The 23299-nt window shown below is 43.8% G+C and overlaps 1 protein-coding gene across 12 annotated transcripts in view; it reads right to left on the bottom strand.

The window, feature by feature from the left end:
* Positions 1-5324: 5324 nt before the first annotated feature.
* LOC100115246 (trithorax group protein osa) overlaps positions 5325-23299 on the bottom strand; it is a 411563-nt gene continuing 393588 nt past the window's right edge. For all 12 annotated transcript variants that reach the window (XM_031930083.2, XM_031930084.2, XM_031930092.2 and 9 more), the window contains one exon: positions 5325-7657. In XM_031930083.2, the coding sequence (XP_031785943.1) occupies positions 5393-7657 (2265 nt within the window). In that variant the 3' untranslated portion in view covers positions 5325-5392. The remainder of the gene's footprint in view (positions 7658-23299) is intronic.

The raw sequence follows: 23299 nt of genomic DNA, 5'->3' as shown, positions 1-23299 counted from the left end.
ATGATCCCCTGAGCGAAGGAGCAGTTAAATAGATTAAGAATAAATTCGCCAATAATTGGGAGGGCCTTGACGACCACCCCGCATGGAATACCATCGGCACCCCTCGCTTGCGAGGAAAAATGTGATATAGCAAGGACAACGTCGCTCATACTAACAGGGCTAAAAGTAAAGCCCTCCTCGCTTGCAAGTAAAATAGTGCCCGTTGCATTGTCTATATTTTCGAGGGGTGACACCGATACTCCCGCGAAATGCTCGTTCAGCTCCCCCGGCATAAAACCAAAAAACTCCTCCTCCTTACGCCCAGGCAGGAGGCCGAGATGACGCATTACCTTCCAGATATTTCTATTTTCATCAAGGGCGTCTGATAGTTGTTGGCGAAGGAAGGACTCACGCTCTTGAGCAGAACGTATGTCGACCTCGTTGGTGAGTCGAAGGACCTCATCGAAAAGCTCCGCTCTCCCGGTGCGCTCATCAGAGTTCAGATCACCCATTATGATCTTATGACTAAATTCGCCGCATAAGTCCCGCAATACATCAAAAAGGTCTGAGTCCGTTTGCATATGAATTTTCGGGGGCCTGTAAATAACTCCGAGTAGTGCCGGAGGTGAGTGCCCCTTTGTACGCTACAAAAAAGGTACTCTGGGATTCCAGGTTTTCCTAGACCCATAGTATCAGATGAAACAAGCTTTTTAATTTTCAATCCATTTCGCACAAACAAGGCGACGCCACCTCCGTTTACATTTCGATCCTGCCTAATGATGGAAAATACCCCGATGCTAACTAGGCTATCATCCACAATCGGACCCAGCCATGTCTCCGCAAAACCAAAGATGTCAAACGAGGGGCGCTCCGCCAAAAAATTACGGACGATCTCAATGCGAGCCCTGAGCGAGTTCACATTGAGAATGCCCGCCCTCAAGCCACTCCCAGTAACCGGCGCATTGTCAGGGGGCCCCGCGAGTCGCATAGATGGCGCGGATGATGATGACGATGATGATGACTGTATGTAAGTTGATGCAGATGATACAGTCGGCAATGGTGGCATCGATGCTGGCAAAGTTGCAGCCGATTTGCTTGTCAGGTCCGACTCAGGTCTGTTACTTGAAGTAGCGTCAGAGTTTTTGTCCTTTTCAGTGACAGTCATGCGTGTGTTTTGTCGTCGAGGTTGTTTCGAGCCGACCTGACACGCCGTGAGAATAGCTTGCAAATCGGCAGCAGATGCAAACACGTGCGCGCGCTCGTCCCCCCCCCCCCTCTACGTCTAGCCCGGAATCTGTCACCCGCATGCCAGACATATTTGAAGCCCAGTCCCTGTGCAATGGGCCTCAAACTTTTAAACAACGAGAACTTTTCCTGGGACAGCATTTCATTTAAGTAGACTTTATGTCCGGTCAAGCAGGCAACAGTCTCCAGGTCTAGAGCCCCGGGCTTGATGTCGTTTGTGGTCAGGTAGTTGTTAGCTAGCGTGCTTTTCGCTCGCATGATTTCCCTGACCAGGCCCGGGCTCGCAAGCTTGACGACGATTGATGGCAGCACACTTCGACGCGTCGCTGAATTTGCCGCGATCGTGTTATTGCTCTGAGCCCTGTCTAGTCTACGCTGGCGCAGTACACGAGTACTGGCGACGTCGCTCTACTGTAGGGCGGGAAGAACGGTGCTGAGCAGTGCGAAGGCAGCTGCGCCCGAGATTTTCTCGTTGATATTATCAATCTTCTGAATTAGTCCGTGTATGATGACCTCGCACCCCTCAGCAACGCCCCCCCCCCCCCGACCCCGCGACCTCGCCAGTAGGTGCCATCCGAGGAGAGGAGCATTTATGTTTTCAATAATACTAGGACTCGAAGCAAGCAACGGACCGCAGTCCGAAACCGGCAACGAGCCCGTGTCGAGGTCCTGGCTAGCACGATGGAACATTTTAATTATTCTTTTCGTTTGTTGCAACTCGTCCATAAGAATAATATTTTCGTCCAGGAGCAGCTTGTTGGCGTCACGCAGTCTATTAGATGCGCTGATGTTATCGGCTAGTTGGGTCTCAAGAGCAGAGATACGGGTATTCAATTTCTCCGTACCGACTATGGCGCCCCCTTCTGCTAGTGCAGAGGAGACACCATGTGGTACCGAACCCCTGCTCACAAGAGCCCTCAGGCCATCAAGCTGATCCTGGAGCATGTCAAACTACTGAAAGAAAAGTTCCATCGTACTCACAGGAATTAAAATATTTGAGACATGGTGGAGGCTGGTGTCTCCCAATGGCGCATCCTTTGCTCTATTCTTCTGCAAAATTGCAGGGTCCAGTGCAGATGAGTCATTAATCGACGCTGATGTGGGCGAAGAGGGCGCCTCTGAGTCGGTGACCCGCCCGACAGAGGTATTGCGGCTCGGCAGGCTGCTCCCGCCCTGTTGCTGCTTCGTGTTGGAGCGGAGAGGGGAGACGATCGCTGCGGTACTGTTGCCGCGATCGCCTGACCGTGTTTTTGCACACGGCGTCGCCGCCGTGCGCTGCGTCTGCTGGTGGGGCGAGACGCGAAGCGTCGCCGACTTTGCTCGAAGCACTGGCCCGGCGCGAACGCTAACCTGATGTTTTGCAGGAGGCGGGGAGGGCTTCCTCTGTGTTGTTTTACCACTTTGCTTGGCCGACTTGGTTGCAGGCGTCGCCACGGCAGGAGAGGATGTCTCTGGCGGGAGCGTCTCTGGCGGTGGTGTCACTGGCGTCTCTGCTTTCCGACACTTTTTGCACACTGCGTTCATCTTTCTGCTTGAACAGCGAGTGTGGCACGAAAGACGGCAGGTCGGGCACGTACTTGTTGGTGGTGTAGAGTCGTCATTGCAGACGGAGCAAACCGCTGGTGCCATTGCGGTATCCACTTGAGTGATGCTCAAATTTGATGCGCCAGTCTTGACGTCACCACGAAGGAGCAGGGATGCCAACGGCCAAGATGAAAAGTCCGCCAGAATCCCGCCGAATTGCTCCGCTGCGCTCCTAACCTCTCCGGGACACTACAGGTTTTGAACGGTCTCCCTGGCTTTTTTTAAGGAGCCATGCAGTAATGCTCCGGCGCGTGGTTTTCTGAAAATATCCAGGAGTCAGAAAACAGCCGAAAATCGGGCTGGAAGACGGAGCGATCCGACACGCGTGTAAAACTCACCTGAAGCAGACAAAGAGAGAGAGAGAGAGAGAGAGAGAGAGAGAGAGAGAGAGAGAGAGAGAGCGAGAGAGAGAGAGAGAGAGAGAGAGAGAGAGAGAGAGAGAGAGAAGTGCTCGGCGTCATCACCGAGACGGCACGCGCGTCGCGGTGATGCTGCCAAGCCGTGTGCACCAGGTCTCGAAACGCGGAGCGAAAAGAGAGCGACTCGCTCTGGCGTTCTCTTGCTTTTCTTTTGGCGCGTGACTGGCAAAAGAAAGCGACTCGCAAAAGAAACCATACGCTGATGCTGTTGACGGTGTTCGACGAAGGCTGCGGACGCGCTGCTGCTAGGCGAGAGGAATGGCCGCGGCATGTTCGCTGTAAATGGCTGGTGTGGAGCGTCCTCGGGGTGCTGGCTGTAGAGGGGCCGTGTAGTTGAGTGGATCGCGGTGCGGGCGAGGAAGAAGCCAAAAGCCGCTAGGAGTCTCCGGAGCCGTACTGCAGGTGGGCTCCGAGTCTCGGTTGCGTCGGTGGTACGAAGGGACGCCAAAGTCCCAAGATGGCTTCTCCGCTTGAGCGTCGGTCGAAAGTTTAAATAATTCTGCCACGAGCAATCGTGTAAGATGAGTTCAACCAATCAGTATATGCCTTATTAAGAATGAGTTTTCTAACATCCGGCGTGCGCTAGGACTGATATAAATGGTAAGTCCATACAATATAACTATAATAAGCTGGAACCATCGAATAATTCAAATAATACTTGCAACTATTAAGTTATTCAAGGCTAATTAAACGTAACTGTAGATCCATCAGTTCTAAAGTGCTATTGTGTAAAGTAATAAACAACAATAACAAGTGATAAAATAAACCCATATTGTATACATTATTGCCACAGTAAAATTCTAGAAATCCCAAAAACATATAGTATACACATTTAAATAACTGAAATAGAAATCAGGTAAGATCAATCCAGTAAAATAAGTCGCAACCTGAGCTATACCATCAACAGAGGTAGTGGACAGACCAACGTCCACAAAAGTATAAAGATGCGGACAGGCTACCATCCACCAAATCAGAAACGCGGACACACTACCGTCTGCTGAGTAGTAAGTGCGGACATTTCATCGTCCACTAAATGGTACGCGTCACATCCCATCTCTACGTATTAGCTAACTTCATTCGTAGTATCACACGATTCTAAAAACATTCAGTGACAATAAGTCTCTCGAGTCTATGCTAGTTTCCGCAAAATAAATAGTTGTTTGTAGAACTAGCGCAGCCTGTATTCATACTAAATACGGTCTTTACAGCATAATATTTGACAATGCTCTCTATTTTTAATGTTTATTCGTAGGGAACAAATAGAGACCGTTTCATCTCAGAGCTGATTATATTATGGGGCTAAAAGACTGACAAGTACTCATTTTATTAATAAGTCTGAATTTTGAAAAAAAATATTTACCGTTCTTTAAGGAAAATCTTTGTAACGATACAAAATCCTAGCAATGCTAAATGCGGACAAGGCAGCACAACAAAATCTTAACGTCAGAAATATCTTTGCGTGTTTTTGGAGAGCATCTGGAGACAATAGCATTATAAGATTCTGTTTATAAAATAACCTGATTCTTGAAAAATACGGAACTGGGAAAGTAATAATACATATTTTATTTTTTTACCAGTATATATTTATTTATAATCTGTGACTAATGTTTTTTTTTTTTTTTTTCATTGCGTTTGTTTTTTATTTTTGAATGTTGTATTGTTATGTTTGAATAAGATTTTCATATCTAGAAAATTTGCAGTAGAACAGTCTTAAATTGGTTTTACATGTTCACATAATTGAAAAATACGTTATCACTTGATTTTTAAGAATCTTGTAGTTTTATACATCACCTCATAAATAAATGCTTATTTTTAAAATCTTTTTAGAATCACCGCAAATTGTGTTTGATTTTACTTTACTGATTCCATTTGAAATTCATAAATTGGGCATAAATAACGAGTAAGACAGATACTACCAACAACTGCCGAGGTATATACTTTATACACTAACACCAATTATGTCAACTAATATAAAACTACATTTTTATTCATATTATTGTAACTGCGTATTTATTTGTGTCAACCTAATATAAAACTGCAACCAGCTTAATAATTAGCTTCAATTATTTAAAATTGAGAAGATATTGAATATAATTATGCACTAAAACATATTTTTTCCTAATTTTACGTTTTTTTTTTTTTTAACTAGTTAATTAGTCAATCTATTACGCAGCTCCACGAGAACATTGATAAAGCACACGTGCGACTATTGCTGCAACTTGCTGATCAAGAATTTGACTCATTACGAGCGCTAGAAGACGAGATTCGTGTTGCAATAATAGAGTTCTATTATCTGGATGTCTAGAAAGGTTGAGAAGTGTACCGGCTGCTCGACGCAGCATATCTAAACTGGTGCCCATTGATTCAGGATTATCTCGTAAAGCTGCTATTCCATGTTGGTTCGCTACACCCAAAGCACTGTTTTCAGCTTGTTCAATAAAAGCAACTAACAATGCTACGCAAGGTGTTTGCAATGCTATTGTGCGAGCTACACCACTATCTGCTGCTGAAAGAAAATGTAATAGATTGACACCGAATTCTCTCAAAACCTGTTCTTCACTTCTGCAAAGTAGTCGGGATAGTACAGAACATAATTTTTGAAGTCGCGAATATGGTGGAGTTGCAACTACCAGATCTACATTACTCTCTGTAACGCAAAGTTTACAAAGTGCTTCGAGAGCCAATCTCTGAGGTGATAAAGATGAATTCAAGCTAACTGTAGGAAAGGGATCTTGTCCATGAGCTGCAGGACAAATTGCCCAATGGAGTAGACCATCTAAAACTGGTCTTGAAATTTCTTCTGGATATTGACTCAAATCCACGTATCCAGCGATATTAGCTGACATTACTAAAACGTTCTCTCGGATATGATATAAAAAATCCCACCACCATTCACTTTCACTTTGCAAACTGCTACAGCAATCAGTAAAATCAGCATCTTCTTCACGGTCGTAATTACGAGTTTTCTGAGCCCGTGTGGGATGGTCGTGATGCAGTAGCAACAATTTTCCTAGTAAACTTAAGAAAGTTACATTTTTGGCGAATTCTAATTCATTTCCAGGAATGAATGTTAAATTTCTTAAAATAGTTGAGAGACATACACATCGGCGTGCTAAATTATCCTGTGTTTCAGTCACAAGATATAAACTGGCTTCATCTCTTGAATAACTTTCATCTTCATAGTCGCTTATCCTTCGTCGTTTAAGTGTTCCAGCTGGATCACGAATTTTCAGTTTTGAACTGTGATGTTCTTGAATTGAACATAATTTTATACTCTCTGCTTCATTATTATCGAAGAAAATTTCTTTGTTTTTTTCGGATTCATAGTGCGTTTTAAGTATTTCTTTAGTCCGCGTATTATCGCTAATAAATTTTGATATCGTTATATTTGAATTATTTTCTTTGAATGGTGTAGCATCATCGTTACTTATTAATTCTGGCTTAGTGTCATCAATAAAATTATGGTTATTTTTTCCATCGCTATCAGTATCTTTTTTAGGACCATCAGCTTTTTTCTCTGATAATTCTCTGGTTAGATCATTCATTTCAAGAGGTTCTTTTTTTATCCTAGAAAGTACGTCGCTTAAAGTTTTGGACTTTTTCTTTTTCTCTTGCTGCTTGAATTCATTATTTAAGTCTATTTTTTCGGTTATAGCTTCGGGGTCAGTAATAATATTTTCTATTGTATTTTTTGTTTCTTTATAATTAAAGCAAATTTCACTACTATTAGAACTTATTTTATCTGATTCTTTTTGGACTGCTTTTGAAGTTTTTAATTGGCTTGTAAATGAAACACTGCTAACTTCAGATTTAAAGCATGTAACAATGTAATTAATTGAACTGCTATCGACTTGCCATGGTTCGACTTCTGACTCACTTTCTTGGAAATCCCAAGTTCGACGGCTATCTAAAACGAATATGTCGTCATCTCTGGGTACGATTTTAACAGGTTTACCACGTCTTGATAAAAATGTGTAATTCGAAGAGGACAAAATTTTTATGCGATCTTCTGGATCGACTGGTTTTGTTACTGCACCTAAATCGATTTCGGCATCGTGAATTGGATGCTCATACAAACAACGACCTTCATCAATTAAAGAAAAATCGAACATATCTGAAAGTGCACGAGAGAAATGCTCTAGTAAAACGTCTAATAAACCTGGTAAATGAGTCAATCCAAAATAATGGACAGATGAATCATCAAATAGAAGAATATTTAAAACATCTAAAGCCCAGCAACTTTCAGCTAATAAACCAGATCTTAGAGCCATCATTATTCTCCAAGCTTCAACTGGAGCGACCTCCGAACGAGTTAGTTTCCTTCTTTTGTATAACAATGGCGTGATTGCTTCAATACTATCCGTTGGAAATGCCATTTCTCGTTTCGCCATTGATTGTTGACTTATTACAGGACTAATTCCAAGTTGTGTCTGAAATAAACAGAATACAATAAATTTGTGCATAGGAATGAATATAAGTATTATTGTATGTTACAAAAGGCATTATTTTAAAACATAATAGTTTTCTGTATTTGATAATTTAAACCTAATTAAAATTTAGCTAAAAATTGACTTGCTAGCGCTAGCTCGTTTATTTTAGACAGAGATTGCGATGGGTAACCGTCGATCTCAGCAGAAAATGCCCTCGCACTTGTCTACACCTGAGTCGTCATGAGTAACCCGTTAGTTACTTATGTTGATGGTTTCATTGTAGAAAAAGAATGTGAAAAAATACCAGCATTCATCCTAACTGTTATTTTTTTTATTTGAACAGTTTTTTGCATCGTTTTTTAAAGAACGAAATAGCATCAGTACAGGGAAACGAGAATTTTCTTCAGCTTCATTATTGTATATTCGGGTATAAGAAATTGCAGTCAGGATATAAGTCTCTTGTGGTCGTAAATTTTAAGTTGTTAGTCGGAGTGAACGCGAGTATTCGCCGGAGCCGTGTTAAATAAAATGTCAGCGTAAATATAATTTATTGTGCTCTGATTTTGACCACCTTTTACATATCGTATCTCCTCGGGTAGAAAGATTCAACTTGCTGGATGGACAAAAAGCATATGACTTGGCGTTGTTAATACAAAATTCGACTATTCGCAAATCAGTGATAATAAAGGACGGGTGATTAACAGAGAGAAATCACGCTGTTTTACAAAATGAATGTTTAAATTTTAAGTCGAATCATCATAGACGTACGGACTTCTCCAAATCAACCTGTAGATCAGGACTCGGGTAAAATTTTTTTTAGTCTTAGATACCTCCGACAAAACAGAAAAAGTTTCACACCTAAAAGTCCCTAACTGACGACTTAATTAGAGGACCACCGGCGCTACGTAATTACGTAATATGTTTAAATATTCCTGGTACAAAAGTGGTTATATTAATGAAAAACCAGATGAACTTAAAAATCCTGTTGAATTCTTATTAAAAGATTCTTGTATAAATGTACAGTGCGAAATCGAAGGATATACCCTGGTAAAAATAAATAGCGGTACAGAATTATGCCAAACTATGCTGTACCACAAATTGTAAACTATACCAAACTGTACCACATTGTACTAAACTCATGCTATTTTGGACATATAGCAAGATGTTGCACAACTTGGTACAGTGTGGCACAATATGGCACAGTTAGGCATAATATTATATATTCAGAATTGAAAACATTTCTCGGGTTTTTTATTTATTTTTTTTATTTTCGAACACAGTTAGTTGTAGTATGGCACAACCTGATATAATATGACAGAACCTCCATTATCTAAATTAAAAAAAAAGTAACCCGAGATGGAATTGGACCCAAGTCGCCGGCGTAAAAGCCCTAATGCCCCTTGTTGCACACTGTACTTTTTAGACAAGTGCTTGTAAAGACCCGTTTTCATGCATATAGAGTGAATGGTAAGTTGCGCATTTTAAGTCGTAATCCACTCTCTTTCAAAAATTTGAAAAATTTTTAAAAATTAGATTCATTTTAGATTTCATTTGCAGATCCAGAATGATGTATTTCTTCTAGAGCCAGCACGAATGTCTCCTTATCATAATCCTTTGTTTTCCAGCCGACTCTTTTTGTCGTTGCCCTCCCGTTGGATCTCTGTTTTGATATTCTCATCTTCATTATTATCGCTTGGTGGTCACTGTTTGTGTAATGATCGCTCACCATCCACGATCTAACTGAGCCAATCAGGCAGCTGCTGACAAACGTGAGATCTACGATGAACTCTGCGTCTCCTCTTTGAAATGTGTAAGAACATCCCTGGTTAACTGAGACCAAGTCAAGAAGGGCGAATGCTTCCAATAGCGCTTGTCCTCTTTCGTTCGTCTTTTGGCTGCCCCACTCTACTGCCCAGGCGTTGAAATCGCCTGCTATCAGTACCGGTTTCCTTCCTACAGTATCCTGTACTATTTGGTCCAACAGTTGTCTGAATTGTTCTAATGACGTGTTGGGTGAAGCATAGCAGGTGTAAATGTGTACGCCTGCGACCTTAGCGCGTACGAATCCTTTATTACGTCTTGTTATTTTTTCCCTGAAAGTGGCGTATCCGGATGTCCATATTGCCGCTTTACCAGTACTGTCCATATCCCACGATGGTCTGTCCAGGTCTTTGTATCGTTTACAGATGATGGCTATGTCGATTCCTGTCCCGCGGACATACTGGCTCACTAGGTCCTGTGCAGTCGCGCAGTGATTCATATTCAACTGCACTATTTTCATTTTCTTCGTCTGTTAGTGGCTTCTACTGCAGCTCGGTAAACTGGGCATGCATAGCTACCAGCTGCGTGGTCACTCTTCCCCTGTGCCACCTTTGCAGAGTACACAGTTGGGTTGGTTCTTACACTTCTTTGCTTTGTGCCCATCTTTTTCACATTTAAAGCTTACTTCTGCCTTCAGTTACTGTGCACATTCTACCGATATGGTATGAGAGTAATACATTCACTCTTTATTGAAATTGAAACTAAACCAAAATAAGAAAGTGACAACAAAAAAGGAGGAATTTTCAAACTGTATAATTTTTAAATCAAATTTGTAACTTCTTATTTTCTTACGTTATGACATTGTGATTTAAATTTAAGACAGCGTGAGAACAATCGTTATAATTCATATTAGATTAAAGAAATTCAACTTAAAAAAAAAACCATCTAAACTGGAAGTGATGCACTTTTGCAAATAAAATTATTAAAATTTTTTTTAATATTACAAAAGCAAAATGCTGTTTAATATTTTATCTTAAATAATGTATTTTTTAACATCCTACCTTTATTGTTTAACCATTTTTTACGCTTTTGAAACGTTAAACTTTTACTTGACTCTGCTTCGACCGTGAATGAATTGACAACATTGATTTTTAACGTTCCATTTCCCACTCCCATTAAGAACTCAGATATTTAAAATTATCATGTTTACTTCAAAATTTACTTTCGACCACTAAAAATTTGTTAACGAATGTTAAACAAGCATCCTAGTGAGAGGCAAGGGGACTCACAGTAAAAAAGCACCCCAGTGAGAGGCAAGGGGACTCACGTTAAAAAAGCACCCCAAAGAGAACATAATCCTAATACGTCCACGTCGTTGTTCCTGGGTAGCGCTGAAATTAGGGAATTATTTTGTTTTCAAGGTAAATATTTTCATGGTCATTGTCACATTGGGTTTGAATATTCATCATAAAAGTACATTAACTACGATTATTCTATCAGAAAATGTGATTAAATAGCAATTACAGTATTTCTTAACATTTGACCTTGAAATGACCTTGTGAAGGTCATGAAAAAAATTTTGAAAAACCGTTTCGGACGTAAAATTTCCTGTTCTTTCCAAATCTGCTATCAAAAATAGGGTTCCTATTAAAAAAAAAATTGACCTTCAAATGACCTTGAAATGTGAGTTCAAGGTCAAAACTAGTTGCACAAAAAGATGTCCCCCTTGATCCTGGACAACTTTCATCTGAACAATTTTTCAGTTCATGGCTTAATTTAGGAGTTATTAGACTGGTTTAATTAAAATGGCCCACCCTGTATAAAGGGAAATAGAGCGAATTCAGGATAGGGGAGGAAAAGTAAGGTGGGTTCGAGTTACACAAAGGTGTCAGGCAAGGGTGCCCGCTAAGCCCGACATTGTTCAATGTAGCAATAGCAGATACAGAAAAAAAATTAAGTAAGGTACAAAAAGGAGGAATCGGAAGGAAGAAATTTTGGTCAATATCATACGCGGACTATGTAGTGATGGTGGCAAACAATGCAACAGGGCTAAAGCAAATTCTAAAGAAATTTAAGAAAATAATAGAAAAGAAAGGGCTAGAATTGAACACGGAAAAATCCAAAATAATGATATTTAAAAATGGGGGAAGGAGAAAAAAGGAGGATAGTTTTTTCTAGAAAAAGGAGGAGCAAGAGGTAGTAAAAAATGTATAATACTTAGGATACATGCTGAAAGAAAATGGAAAGGAAGAGGCACAAATTAAGAAGTTAAAGTCAAAAGCAAGCACGGTAATGAGCTCAATGTGGGGTTTAGGAGAAGAGCCCTTCAGAGATAATTGGAAACTTAGGATGAGATTATTCGACACCATGGTGAAAAGTTTAATGGAATATGTTGCAGAGGTGTGAGGATGGGAAGGTAAGAAAGAACTGGATAAGATACAGAGAAAATATATGAAATGGATAATAAAACTAGACAAAACCACGCCAGAGCATGTACTGCATTTGGAGACAAAGAGGTACAAGCTCGAAACAAGGACGAGGAGAAGAGCAATAAAATATGAGGTAAAATTTAGCAAGGCAAAGGAAGGTACCCCGTGGTACACACACACACGCACATCCTGAGTGGCGAATAGGGAAATGCTCATCGGCGCGTCAAGGTGTCTTCAACCGGCCAAAGGGTCGAGCAGTAATAAAATATGCTCCGCAGACCAAACAGGCTAGGAAAAAAAAACCCAAAGATAAATCAAACATGGATAGTGAGTTAATAACATGACTACCCTAAGCGGGTCAAGCCACAGTGCTCAGTCCCGCCGTCGGTGCATTAAAGAGTTACAGGACGAGGTTGCGCTGGATCCCTGGGGGTGACAGTACCAAGTAGTAATAAAAAAGATAAAGGGAGGTTATATCCCCCCTCCTAAGAGCCCGGTATTTCTGGACCGTATTTTGACCACACTGTTTCCCCTTCAACTGGAAGTAACAGGACGTAGAATGACGAATTCATTCCAATAACCACCACATAGAAATTACTGGCTGCATACAAAAGAATTGGAAATAACAAGGCTCCAGGCATTGATGGCATACCCAATATTGCATTGAAACAAGCTATACAGGCACGCCCCGATGTCTTTGTGGACTTGTACAATTCATGTCCCGAAAAGAGGACGTTTCCTAAAAACTAGAAGAAGCAGTGCCTGGTGCTACTATCAAAAGGAGATAAGCCACCTGTAGAAGCTGCCTTATACAGACCACTCTGCATGCTGGACACCCCGGGCAAGATTTTAGAGCACATAATCGGCGTTAGAATGGACCAAGTCATTGGAAAACCAGACGGACTAGCGAAATATTAATACAGTTTCAGGAAAAAACGCTCCACTATTGACGTTGTAAGCATAGTAGTCGACACCGTCAGAACTGGAATACAAGGGAAAAGATGGAATGGAAGAGCCAAGAAGTACTGTGCTATTGTCACACGAGATGTTAAAAATGCGTTTAACTAAGCTAGCTAGGGCAAGACACACGAAGCACTACGGAAAAAACAGGTACCCGCATACATAAGAAGGATTATGTCTGACTACCTGAAAGACAGAACCCTTTTGCATAACACAGAAAACAGCACGAAAACCTATCAAGTGACCGGAGAGGTCCCACAAGGGTCAGTACTAGATGCGGAGCATGTCTTCTGTAACTGTTCGCGGTACGAAATAGAACAAGAAGAACTCGAGCGTTACCTTCAGACTAGGCTGACTCTTGAGTCGATGATGACAGCTATTCTAGCGTCGAAGGTTGGCTGGTACGCAGTAAACAACTACGTAAGGACCATTCTTAAAAAGGTTAGAAATGACAAACAGAAAAGAAGGAATGGACAAGGCGAAAGAGCCGAGTAAAACTTTTGCTAGACTAAGGCCACTAAGTAGTAGATACGAAACGCTTCTTAGACCGATGCAGAGGAACGCAGGTCACAGAGTTGAGCTCTCACTCCCCTGCCCGATACAGAGTAACGTACGAGCTAGGGTTGAGTACCTTTAAATGCTATGTAGGTAACTGAGTTGAGCCCAGACTCCATCACATGATGCAGAGGATGAAGGTGTCGGAGTTAAGTCTGTCCAGAGGATGGCCGGCCAATGCTGCTCAAAGTAGACGACCGGACGATGCTGCAGAAAGCAGACGGCTAGACGATGCAGAATGAAGAAGACGGCAGGACGATGCAGAATGAAGAAGACGAGTTTGATACTGAATCCCTAATCACCTCGGTGAGAGGGAGATATGCTCGTCCCTCCTCACACCGCAGATATAACGGATCCCCGTATTGACAAGCCTCTGCAGTTTTAAGTCAAGTTCCTGAGTCAGGTCGCAGTAAGCAAGTGAGCAATAGTCAATGAGGGGAAACAGGAGTGCTTGCACTAAATGTTGGCGCAATCTAAGGCTAGTGCTTTTACGAAAAAAATAGAGACGGTACATTAAAGAGTGAGTACGTTTACAAATTTGTGTAAAGTGCTCTTTCCACGTAAGTTTGGAGTCAAGCACCAGCCCCAGGTTGAGCACCGATGATTCAAAGTTAACCTGGGCTCCCCCTATATTTATCTATATACTATGTGTTAGCAGTAAAAGGTAGAGCGTTTATATAGTAGGGGGAACCCAGGACGATAGCCTTAGTTTTAGTTACATTTAGTTTAAGTCTATTCAGCGCAGCCCAGCCCATTATCCTCTCGGCGTTAGCGCTCATCCTGACAGAACAGGAGTCAGGCTCCTCGAGGTAGCATTGGCTGTAGATCTGCAGGTCATCCGCGTAGATTAGATGGGGCACATCTGAATCTAGGCAAAAACCAATATCATTGATGTACAACGAGAACAACAAGGGGCCTAAAACTGACCCTGTGGGACAACGGTTTTTAGTTGTAGAAAGGTAGAGATCTCATTGCTGTCACCAATGACGGCCTGTTCTCTTCCCGAGAGGTAAGATGCAAGCCAGCGGATAACCTGCTTGGAGAAGCCGAAGGAGGATAGCTTTCCGAGTAGCCTGACGTGACACACCGTATCAAACGCCTTGCTAAAATCAAATAGAAGTAGAAGAGTGACCTTCTTCCTGTCTACCCCAAGCCTGACATCAACAGTCAGCTTAATTAAGCCGGACTGCGTGCTTAGTCTTGTTTCAAGGTATTCAGAGATTTGATTGTGCACCAGCCACTCCAGCGCCTTGGATAGAAAACAAAGTAGAGAGATCGGACAGTAGTCTGTTACAGCTGTTGGAGAGTTGATCTTGTTTAATGCTCTTACGAGCGATGACTTCCAGGCGGAAGGAAAGCGTGCCTCGCTCAAAGACAGGTTGAAAATTTGACAAAGTAAAGGAGCGAGTATTGGCAATGCTTTGGAGATTACAACCTGTGGGATGTCATCGCTTCCACTGGCCTGGGTATTGAAGTGTGATACTGCAGCCAACACGTCCGACTCTGTGATAGACCTGAAGATGAAATGTTCAGGGAGGTCTAGACTCTCAAGGGTTCGCAGATACTCCTCAACAGATGGAGCTTGAGGATCATTTGAGATGGAACTAAAGTGTTTGTTGAGAGCATCTGGAGAGAACCGAGCAGGTGGAGAAGATTTAGAGGTAGTAATACCAAGATTTTCAAGCTCTCTCCATATCTCTACAACGACGGTCAGAGTAGACAAGCGTGAATAATAGTAATTCAGCCTGGCCTCCTCGACCTTTCTATGAGCGTCGTCCCTTGCGATTCTATAAAAGTATAGATCCCAAGGTAGTCGACTTCTGCGAAAGCGCCTGTAGAGTCTATTCCTTTCAGTTAAAAGGGCACGAAGAGCCGCAGTGAACCACGGGTGACGCTTACGTCCAGGTGTCACAGTCTTTAATGGGGCGAGATGATGTATGGCTTTCGTGATGTTGTCGTTAAGGATGGTAATGCATTCGTCAAGTGATGGCGTGGTGAAAGATGATCAGTCACATGCGCTAAGGAAGTCCCTTAGCTTCTCAGCACAAATTCCTTTGTAGTTTCTGCAGGTGTATGTAGCAGGTACGTGGCGTGGAATCTGTACGTCAAGTGTGGCTGTGATAAGGTCATGTCCGTTGATGAAAGGAGCGTCTGTCTTCCAATATGAGAGCAGGCGATCCTGCTCATCGATTAAGCATAGGTCGAGCCAGGTGTCAGAGTCCTGTCTGTGATGGGTTGCACCATATGGCACAGAAGTAAGGGAGTTTCCGTCGATGAAAGCCTTGATGAAGTTGGCGTCTTGAGACGAGGAAAGCTGGTCTGCATTAAAGTCTCCCATGATGACCTTCGTGGAGTAGTTGTGCATGTGTGTTGTTAGTTGCTCAATAAAGTTAGATCCCTGGATAAAGGGAGAATGAGGAGGGCGATACACAACCCCCACGAAGATGGGCGATATTCCCTTAGCTGTAATTTCACAGAAAAGATACTCCGGCTTACCTGGTTTGCCCGACCATTCACCGTCAGATGACGAAATAATACTAGCTGTCAATGAGAGATGAATATAGAGGGTCACACCTCCACCGTTCCTGTTTCTGTCCCGTCTGTACAGAGTATAGTCGTCCAGTGAAGGGATGGACGATATCTTATCGCTTAGCCAGGTCTCAGTTACAGCTATTACGTGGAAGGGGGAACGAGTGTCAAAAAGAACTTGATCATCTCAATGTGACCCGTAAGGGAATTCGCATTAAAATGACAGACCCTTAGGCCCCCAGACAGAGGCGCTTTAGAAGTAGATGTGGATGAGTTTGATGTTTTAGATGGTGGTTTTGGTGGGATGATGTGTACGTGTTTTAGTGTGTGGTGTCCGTGTTGGCTGTCGGCGGCGTGCGGGCTAAAAAAGCTTCAAGATCAGCATCTGTAGTGATGATGGTGGCCTGTTCGTTGTCCTCGCCAGAACGGATGAAGATCCTGCCGTCCCTCACGAAAGAGCGGCATCCCCTTCTCTTCTTTGCCTCCAGCCTGGCCTTGACTCGCAGCTTGTGGATGTCTGGAGGAAGCAGCTCATTGATGTTGATGAGTCCCTGGTGGTCTGGGCAGAGAGCTCTCACTTCCTCCAGTAGTGCATTATCCAATTCACTAGTGTGAAGCTTGCGTTTCCTGGCTTTGGCCACTATGATGGAGCGGGCCAGCGCACTGGAAGAGAGAGTGACAGCTAGAGGTGGGAGTCTGCTGTCACCTTGCGCATTGATGTTGGTTGTGTCAAGTCTCCCCATGATCCTGACGGCTGCCACGTCCCGCTTCAGGATCGTGGGATCCAGTGCAGCCAGGACGGAGAAAGCCAGGAGTTGCAGTGACGTCTCCTGGGTATAGACCAGGCCGGTTATCACCACCACATTACCCGCAGAGCGCTCCTGCCTCCTCTTGATCTCAGCCAGCTCGCTGTGGAGGTTGTTGATCTCCTCCGAGGCCGGAGCAATGCTGTTGTTCTGCTGCTCTGCGGAGCTCCTTGACGACAGCTCTTGGTATTGTGCCTGCAGCTCAGAGATGGAGGACTCGACATTGCTTAGCCGAGTCTTGAGCGCAGGCAAGTCATCAAGGGCTTTGAGGCGTTTTTCTAGGGGGCCAAGTAGCCTCTTCTCGATTCGTGAGACCCTTTCAGACACGGTGTTTTGTGTCTGAAGGGCCTCATTTTGGACCCTCCTGATGTCGTCCAGTGCCGCGAAGATGTCCTTGAGGGACCCCTCGATGGACGTCGCCTGTGTTCTCGCAGGCGACTGGGTTCTGGAGCCGGCAAGAGATAAAGGCGCAGACTTATTCTCAAACTTCTTCTCACCTTTTATAGGCGTGCCCTTGGCGGATGTGTTTGCCGTTGCTGCTGTCGCTACCGCCGATTTCGCCCTCGTCTGCGTGATCTTGGGCATGACGACGGCGTATTCCCCTGCACAGGCAGCACAGGCGAGTGTGGGGGCATCTCCCACCATTATGGACGGTAGAGCGACGCAAATGATGTGGAAATGCTCGTTGCACAACTCACAGGTCCTCATTTTTCCCCTGGCTGCTTTGTTGCAGTGAGCACACGTAACTGGCGTTTCGGCATTTTTCCCACCAATTCCGCTCATTTTAGACGATGTTATGTCTGTCGATAACTTACTGTGTTTGATGGTAGAGACGTTGATGGTGGTGATCCATCTGTCCAACAGGTGGCTCCACGTGGATCACTTAGAGGGAAAAAGAGACTCCGTGCAGCGAAGAGAGAAGCCGTGCGTGTTTGCAGGTTATGTGTCAGCGACAGATGTTGAAGCAGGAAAAAAGCGTTGTAGGAAGTTGCAGCCTCCAGTGAATATTATATCACGTTGAAGGTTACAGAATAGCGCATGCAACAAACTACAAAAGAATAGGCCCGAAGGCAGCGTGCGGCAGTAAGAGTGCAGAGAAAAATAAGCAAAGCAGAGCAGGACTTTGTGTACTCACGTGAAGTTGGCAGAGCAGCGGAGAGAGAGCGCTTCGCGCGCGAGACTTAGTATACGCGCGAAAGATCCGTTCGGGCTAGCCCACTGACAGGCTATTTTTTCGCTAGATCGAGTTATCTTATATATTACTTCGATCCTCGACGAACGCTAGATCAAATCGTGTGTGTGTGTTATCTTCTCCAAGACTACGGCCACTCCGAGGTCCTTTGTGCGACATCGCCTTGAACCCGTTCATCTTACGACTACGCCACCTCGCCTGCGGAGGAGAGGTCCTGGGGCTTGAGCTCACTCCCGAGAGCGAGTGGAATCGATAAACCGTAAGTGTCAGCACTCTGCTTCTCTCTCTCTCTCTCTCTCTCTCTCTCTCTCTCTCTCTCTCTCTCTCTCTCTCTCTCTCTCTCTCTGCAACAACAGCATTGCGCCGGCCTCGGAGGAACTCAATACCATCCGCAGTGAGCTGGCCGATTTAAAGAGGAAGCAGGAGCGTACTTCCAACAACGTGGTGGTGATCAACGGCCTGGGCTACACCCAGGAGACATCACTGCAGCTCCTGGCCTACTCGGTCCTGGCTGCACTGGATCCCACGGTCCTGAAGCGGGATGTGGCGTCCGTCAGGATCATGGGGAGACTGGACACAACGAACATCAGTGCGCCGGGTGACAGCAGACTTCCACCACTTGCTGTCACCCTCTCATCCAGTGCACTGGCCCGCTCCATCATAGTGGCCAAAGCCAGGAAGCGCAAACTTCACACTAGTGAACTGGATGCTGCGCTACTGGAGGAAGCGAGAGCTCTCTGCCCAGACCATCAGGGACTCATCAATATAAATGAGCTGCTTCCTCCAGATATTCACAAGCTGCGAATCAGGGCAAGGCTGGAGGCAAAGAGGAGGAAAGGATGCCGCTCTTTTGTGAGGGATGGTAGGATCCTCATCCGTTCTGGCGAAGACAATGAACGGGCCACCATCATCACTACAGAGGCTGATCTGGAAGATTTTTTAGCCCGAACACCGCCAATAGCCAACACGGACACCACACATTAAAACACTTACACATCATTCCACCAAAACCACCGTCTAAAACATCAAACACATCCACATCTACATCTAAAGCGTCTCTGTCTGGGGGTCTCAGGGTCTGTCATCTCAATGCGAACTCCCTTACGGGTCACATTGAGATGATCAGGTTCTTCTTGTCCACTCGTTCCCCCTTCCACGTAGTGGCTGTGACCGAGACCTGGCTAAGCGACAAGATATCGTCCATCCCTTCACTGGACGATTACACTCTTTACAGACGGGACAGAAACAGGAACGGTGGAGGTGTGGCTCTCTACATCCATCACTCACTGACAGCTTGTATCATCTCGTCATCTGATGGTGAATGGTCGGGCAAACCAGGTAAGCCGGAGTATCTTTTCTGTGAAATCACAGCTAAGGGAATATCGCCCATCTTCGTGGGGGTTGTGTATCGCCCTCCTCATTCTCCCTTTATCCAGGGATCTAACTTTATTGAGCAACTAACAACACACATGCACAACTACTCCACGAAGGTCATCATGGGTGATTTCAATGCTGACCAACTTTCCTCGTCTGAAGACGCCAATTTCATCAAGGCTTTCATCGACGAGAACTCCCTTATTTCTGTGCCATATGGTGCAACTCATCATAGACAAGACTCTGACACCTGGCTTGACCTTTGCTTAATCGATGAGCAGGATCGCCTGCTCTCATATTGGAAGACTGACACACCTTTCATTAATGGACATGACCTTATTACAGCCACACTCGACGTACAGATTCCACGCTACGTACCTAATACCTACACTTACAGAAACTACAAAGGAATCTGTGCTGAGAAGCTAAGGGACTTCCTTAGCGCATGCGACTGGTCATCCTTCACCACACCATCACTTGACGAATGCATCACAATCCTCAACGAAAACATCACAAAAGCCATAAATCATCTCGCCCCATTAAAGACTGTGAGATCTGGACGTAAACGTCACCCGTGGTTCACCGCGGCTCTTCGTGACCTTTTAACTGAAAGGAATAGGCTCTACAGGCGTTTTCGCAGAAGTCGTCTACCTTGGGATCTATACTTTTATAGAATCGCAAGGGATGACGCTCATCAACGGGTCGAGGAAGCCAGGCTGAAATACTATTATTCACGCTTGTCTACTCTAACCGACGTTGCAGAGATATGGAGAGAACTTGAAAATCTTGGCATTACCACCTCTAAATCTTCTCCACCTGCTCGGTTCTCTCCAGATGCTCTCAACGAACACTTCAGTTCCATCTCAAATGACCCTCAAGCTCCATCTGTCGAGGAGTATCTGCGGACCCTCGAGAGTCTAGACCTCCCTGAACACTTTATCTTCAGGGCCATCACAGAATCTGACGTGTTAGCTGCAGTTTCACATTTCAATACCCAGGTCAGGGGAAGCGATGGCATCCCACAGGTTGTAATCTCTAAAGCACTACCAATACTCACTCCTTTAATCTGTCAAATTTTCAACCTGTCTTTGAGTGAGGCATGCTTTCCCTCTGCCTGGAAATCATCGCTCGTAAGAGCATTAAACAAGATCAACTCTCCTACAGCTGTAACTGACTACCGACCGATTTCCCTACTTTGCTTTCTATCCAAGGCGCTGGAGTGGCTGGTGCACAATCAAATCTCTGAATACCTTGAAACTAGACTCTATCTTGATAGTTTCCAAACTGGTTTTCGCACTGGCCACAGCACGCAGTCCGGCTTGATTAAGCTGACTGATGATGTCAGGCTTGGAATGGACAGGAAGAAGGTCACCCTTCTGCTTCTTTTTGATTTTAGCAAGGCGTTTGATACAGTGTGTCACGTCAGGCTACTCAGAAAGCTACCCTCCTTCGGCTTCTCCAAGCAGGTTATCCGCTGGCTTGCATCTTACCTTTCTGGTAGAGAACAGGCCGTCATTGGTGACAACAACGAACTCTCTACATTCCTACCACTAAACACCGGTGTCCCACAGGGGTCAGTCTTGGGCCCCTTATTGTTCGCGTTATACATCAATGACATTGGCCTCTGCCTTGACTCAGATGTATCCCATCTAGTCTACGCGGATGATCTGCAAATCTACTGTCAATGCCCCCTTGAGGAGCTCGATTCCTGTTCTGACAAGATGAGTGCTAACGCCGAGAGGATAATGGGCTGGGCAGCACTAAACAGACTTAAGCTGAATGTTAGTAAGACTAAGGCGATCGTCCTGGGCTCACCCTACTATATCAATGCTCTACCTTCTACTGCTAACACCTATATAAATATAGGGGGGGCCCAGGTCAACTTTGAATCATCTGTGCGCAACCTGGGGCTGGTGCTTGACTCAAAACTTACGTGGAAAGAGCACGTTACACAAACTTGTAAACGTGCTCACTCTTTAATGTATCGGCTATATTTCTTTCGGAAGAGCACTAGCCTCAGGTTGCGCCAACATTTGGTGCAAGCACTCCTATTTCCCCTCATCGACAACTGCTCACTTGTTTACTGCGACCTGACTCAAGAGCTTGACTTAAAACTGCAGAGGCTTGTCAATACGGGAATCCGATACATCTATGGTGTAAGGAGGGACGAGCACATCTCCCCTTACAGGCGTGAGTTGCAATGGCTCACCACCGCCGGACGTAGGAAGTACTTCATGGCCTGTTTTCTTAGAAAAATTTTCAACACCTCAATACCAGCTTATCTACTAGCCTATTTTGACTTCCACGTCGCACTCAGGCCTGTCAGGGGCGAGGTGACTCCACTGGACATCCCGTCCTTCAAGACGGAGACGCTGAGGAATTCATTTTTCATCAGCGCCTCCTACCTCTGGAACAGCCTTCCATCTCAACTTCGCGACACACTATCCATATCACACTTCAAACAAGCAGCTAAAAATTATTTCTTTAATTTGGAAAACACATAAACATCGCACAAACATACATACATTCTCTTTCATCTCATGTCATCTCTCAACATCACACACACCTTATACTATATACCCATACACAAATTTTATTTATTCCTTTATCATAATACACTATATTTGTTATATGTACAACAAAATGTACAAAAATAAAGAGCAATTAATCTAATCTAATCTAATCTCTCTCTCTCTCTCTCTCTCTCACTAGCTCTTTCCCGATCTCTAGCTACGCTGTTCATCTGCGTCTCGCACACCCGCGTGTGTGCTCATGTCCCATAACTTGAAGACAACAATATACTTATTCTGTAATTTACTTAAAATCTGTGTTTGGCGTCGGTTATTTCCGCGATCCCGCTACCCGTCTCCTCATAGACTAAGTTCCCTGCCGCTTCCACGGGCACGCGTATCGTTTCTCTATACACGTGCATGAAAGCTGCAGCTAGCCGTACTCGACCTTGGCCGGTTCACTACGAGCTTCGACACATCCCGAGGAAACAAGACCTTGTCTCGATTATCACGAGGTGATTCTCCCGACGGCAGTTGCACTGCACGCAGCTAACGTCTGCGCGACTGCTGTCGAAAACTCCACCCCGTTATAAGATATACATTTCAGATATTAACAGTTGAATTTTATCCATTCTTCAATTATAGTCTATTGACTTGATTTGCTTATTTTTAACACTTTTAATATAACAGTTCTTATTACTAATTCTCTTTTTATTTGTCGGTACTATAATACTTTTATTTCTAGTAATATTAGATGAGTTGAGATATTGCGCTTTGAGATCATTATAGTATATTTTTAAGGCTTCCAGGGTAAACAATCGTTCGAGATTGAGTGAATTATTTTGCGTGACAAAATTATTCTTATTTATAATTTTTAGATTTTTAGATTTTTTGTATTAACTCTATATTATTTTTATAAGCTTCACCCCAAGCAATGATACCATAACTCATTATTATGAGTATGAGAGAGAGAGAGAGAGAGAGAGAGAGAGAGAAATATTATGCGAGATAAATATTATATTATGCGTTCTTCTATGGAAGAACGCATAATATATCAACATCAAAGTCTCAGTTGACATTGATTTCGCAATTTTGTAAAAAATGTACACTAGATATTTAGTTTTCTTAACAATATATAACATATGCATATCCTATTTTCGATTGTCATCTATAACTATGCTCAGATATTTGTCGTTCTCAACTCTAGTTAATTTTTTATCTTGTATTTTTACATCTATTTGGTTAGAAACACTGCCGACATAGCTACCAAAAGTTATACAAACCGACTTATCAACATTTAATGATAGCTTATTTACCGCAAGACATTTGTGTATGTGTAACAAATAATTATTCATGTTATCTTGGGCTTTCTCCCAGCAATCCCATAATGCAATTATAGCAGTATTGTCAGCATACGATAGAATAGGTTCCATTGGTTTCCTTGGACTATATCATCTATGTACAAGATAAACAACAATGGAACAAGTATCGTACCTTGTGGTACCCCCGTATTTATTATTAGGTTA

This window comes from Nasonia vitripennis, assembly GCF_009193385.2.
Source record: "Nasonia vitripennis strain AsymCx chromosome 4 unlocalized genomic scaffold, Nvit_psr_1.1 chr4_random0008, whole genome shotgun sequence".
Taxonomy (NCBI): Eukaryota; Metazoa; Arthropoda; class Insecta; order Hymenoptera; family Pteromalidae; genus Nasonia; species Nasonia vitripennis.
This window is presented reverse-complemented; position numbering and strand designations above follow the sequence as displayed.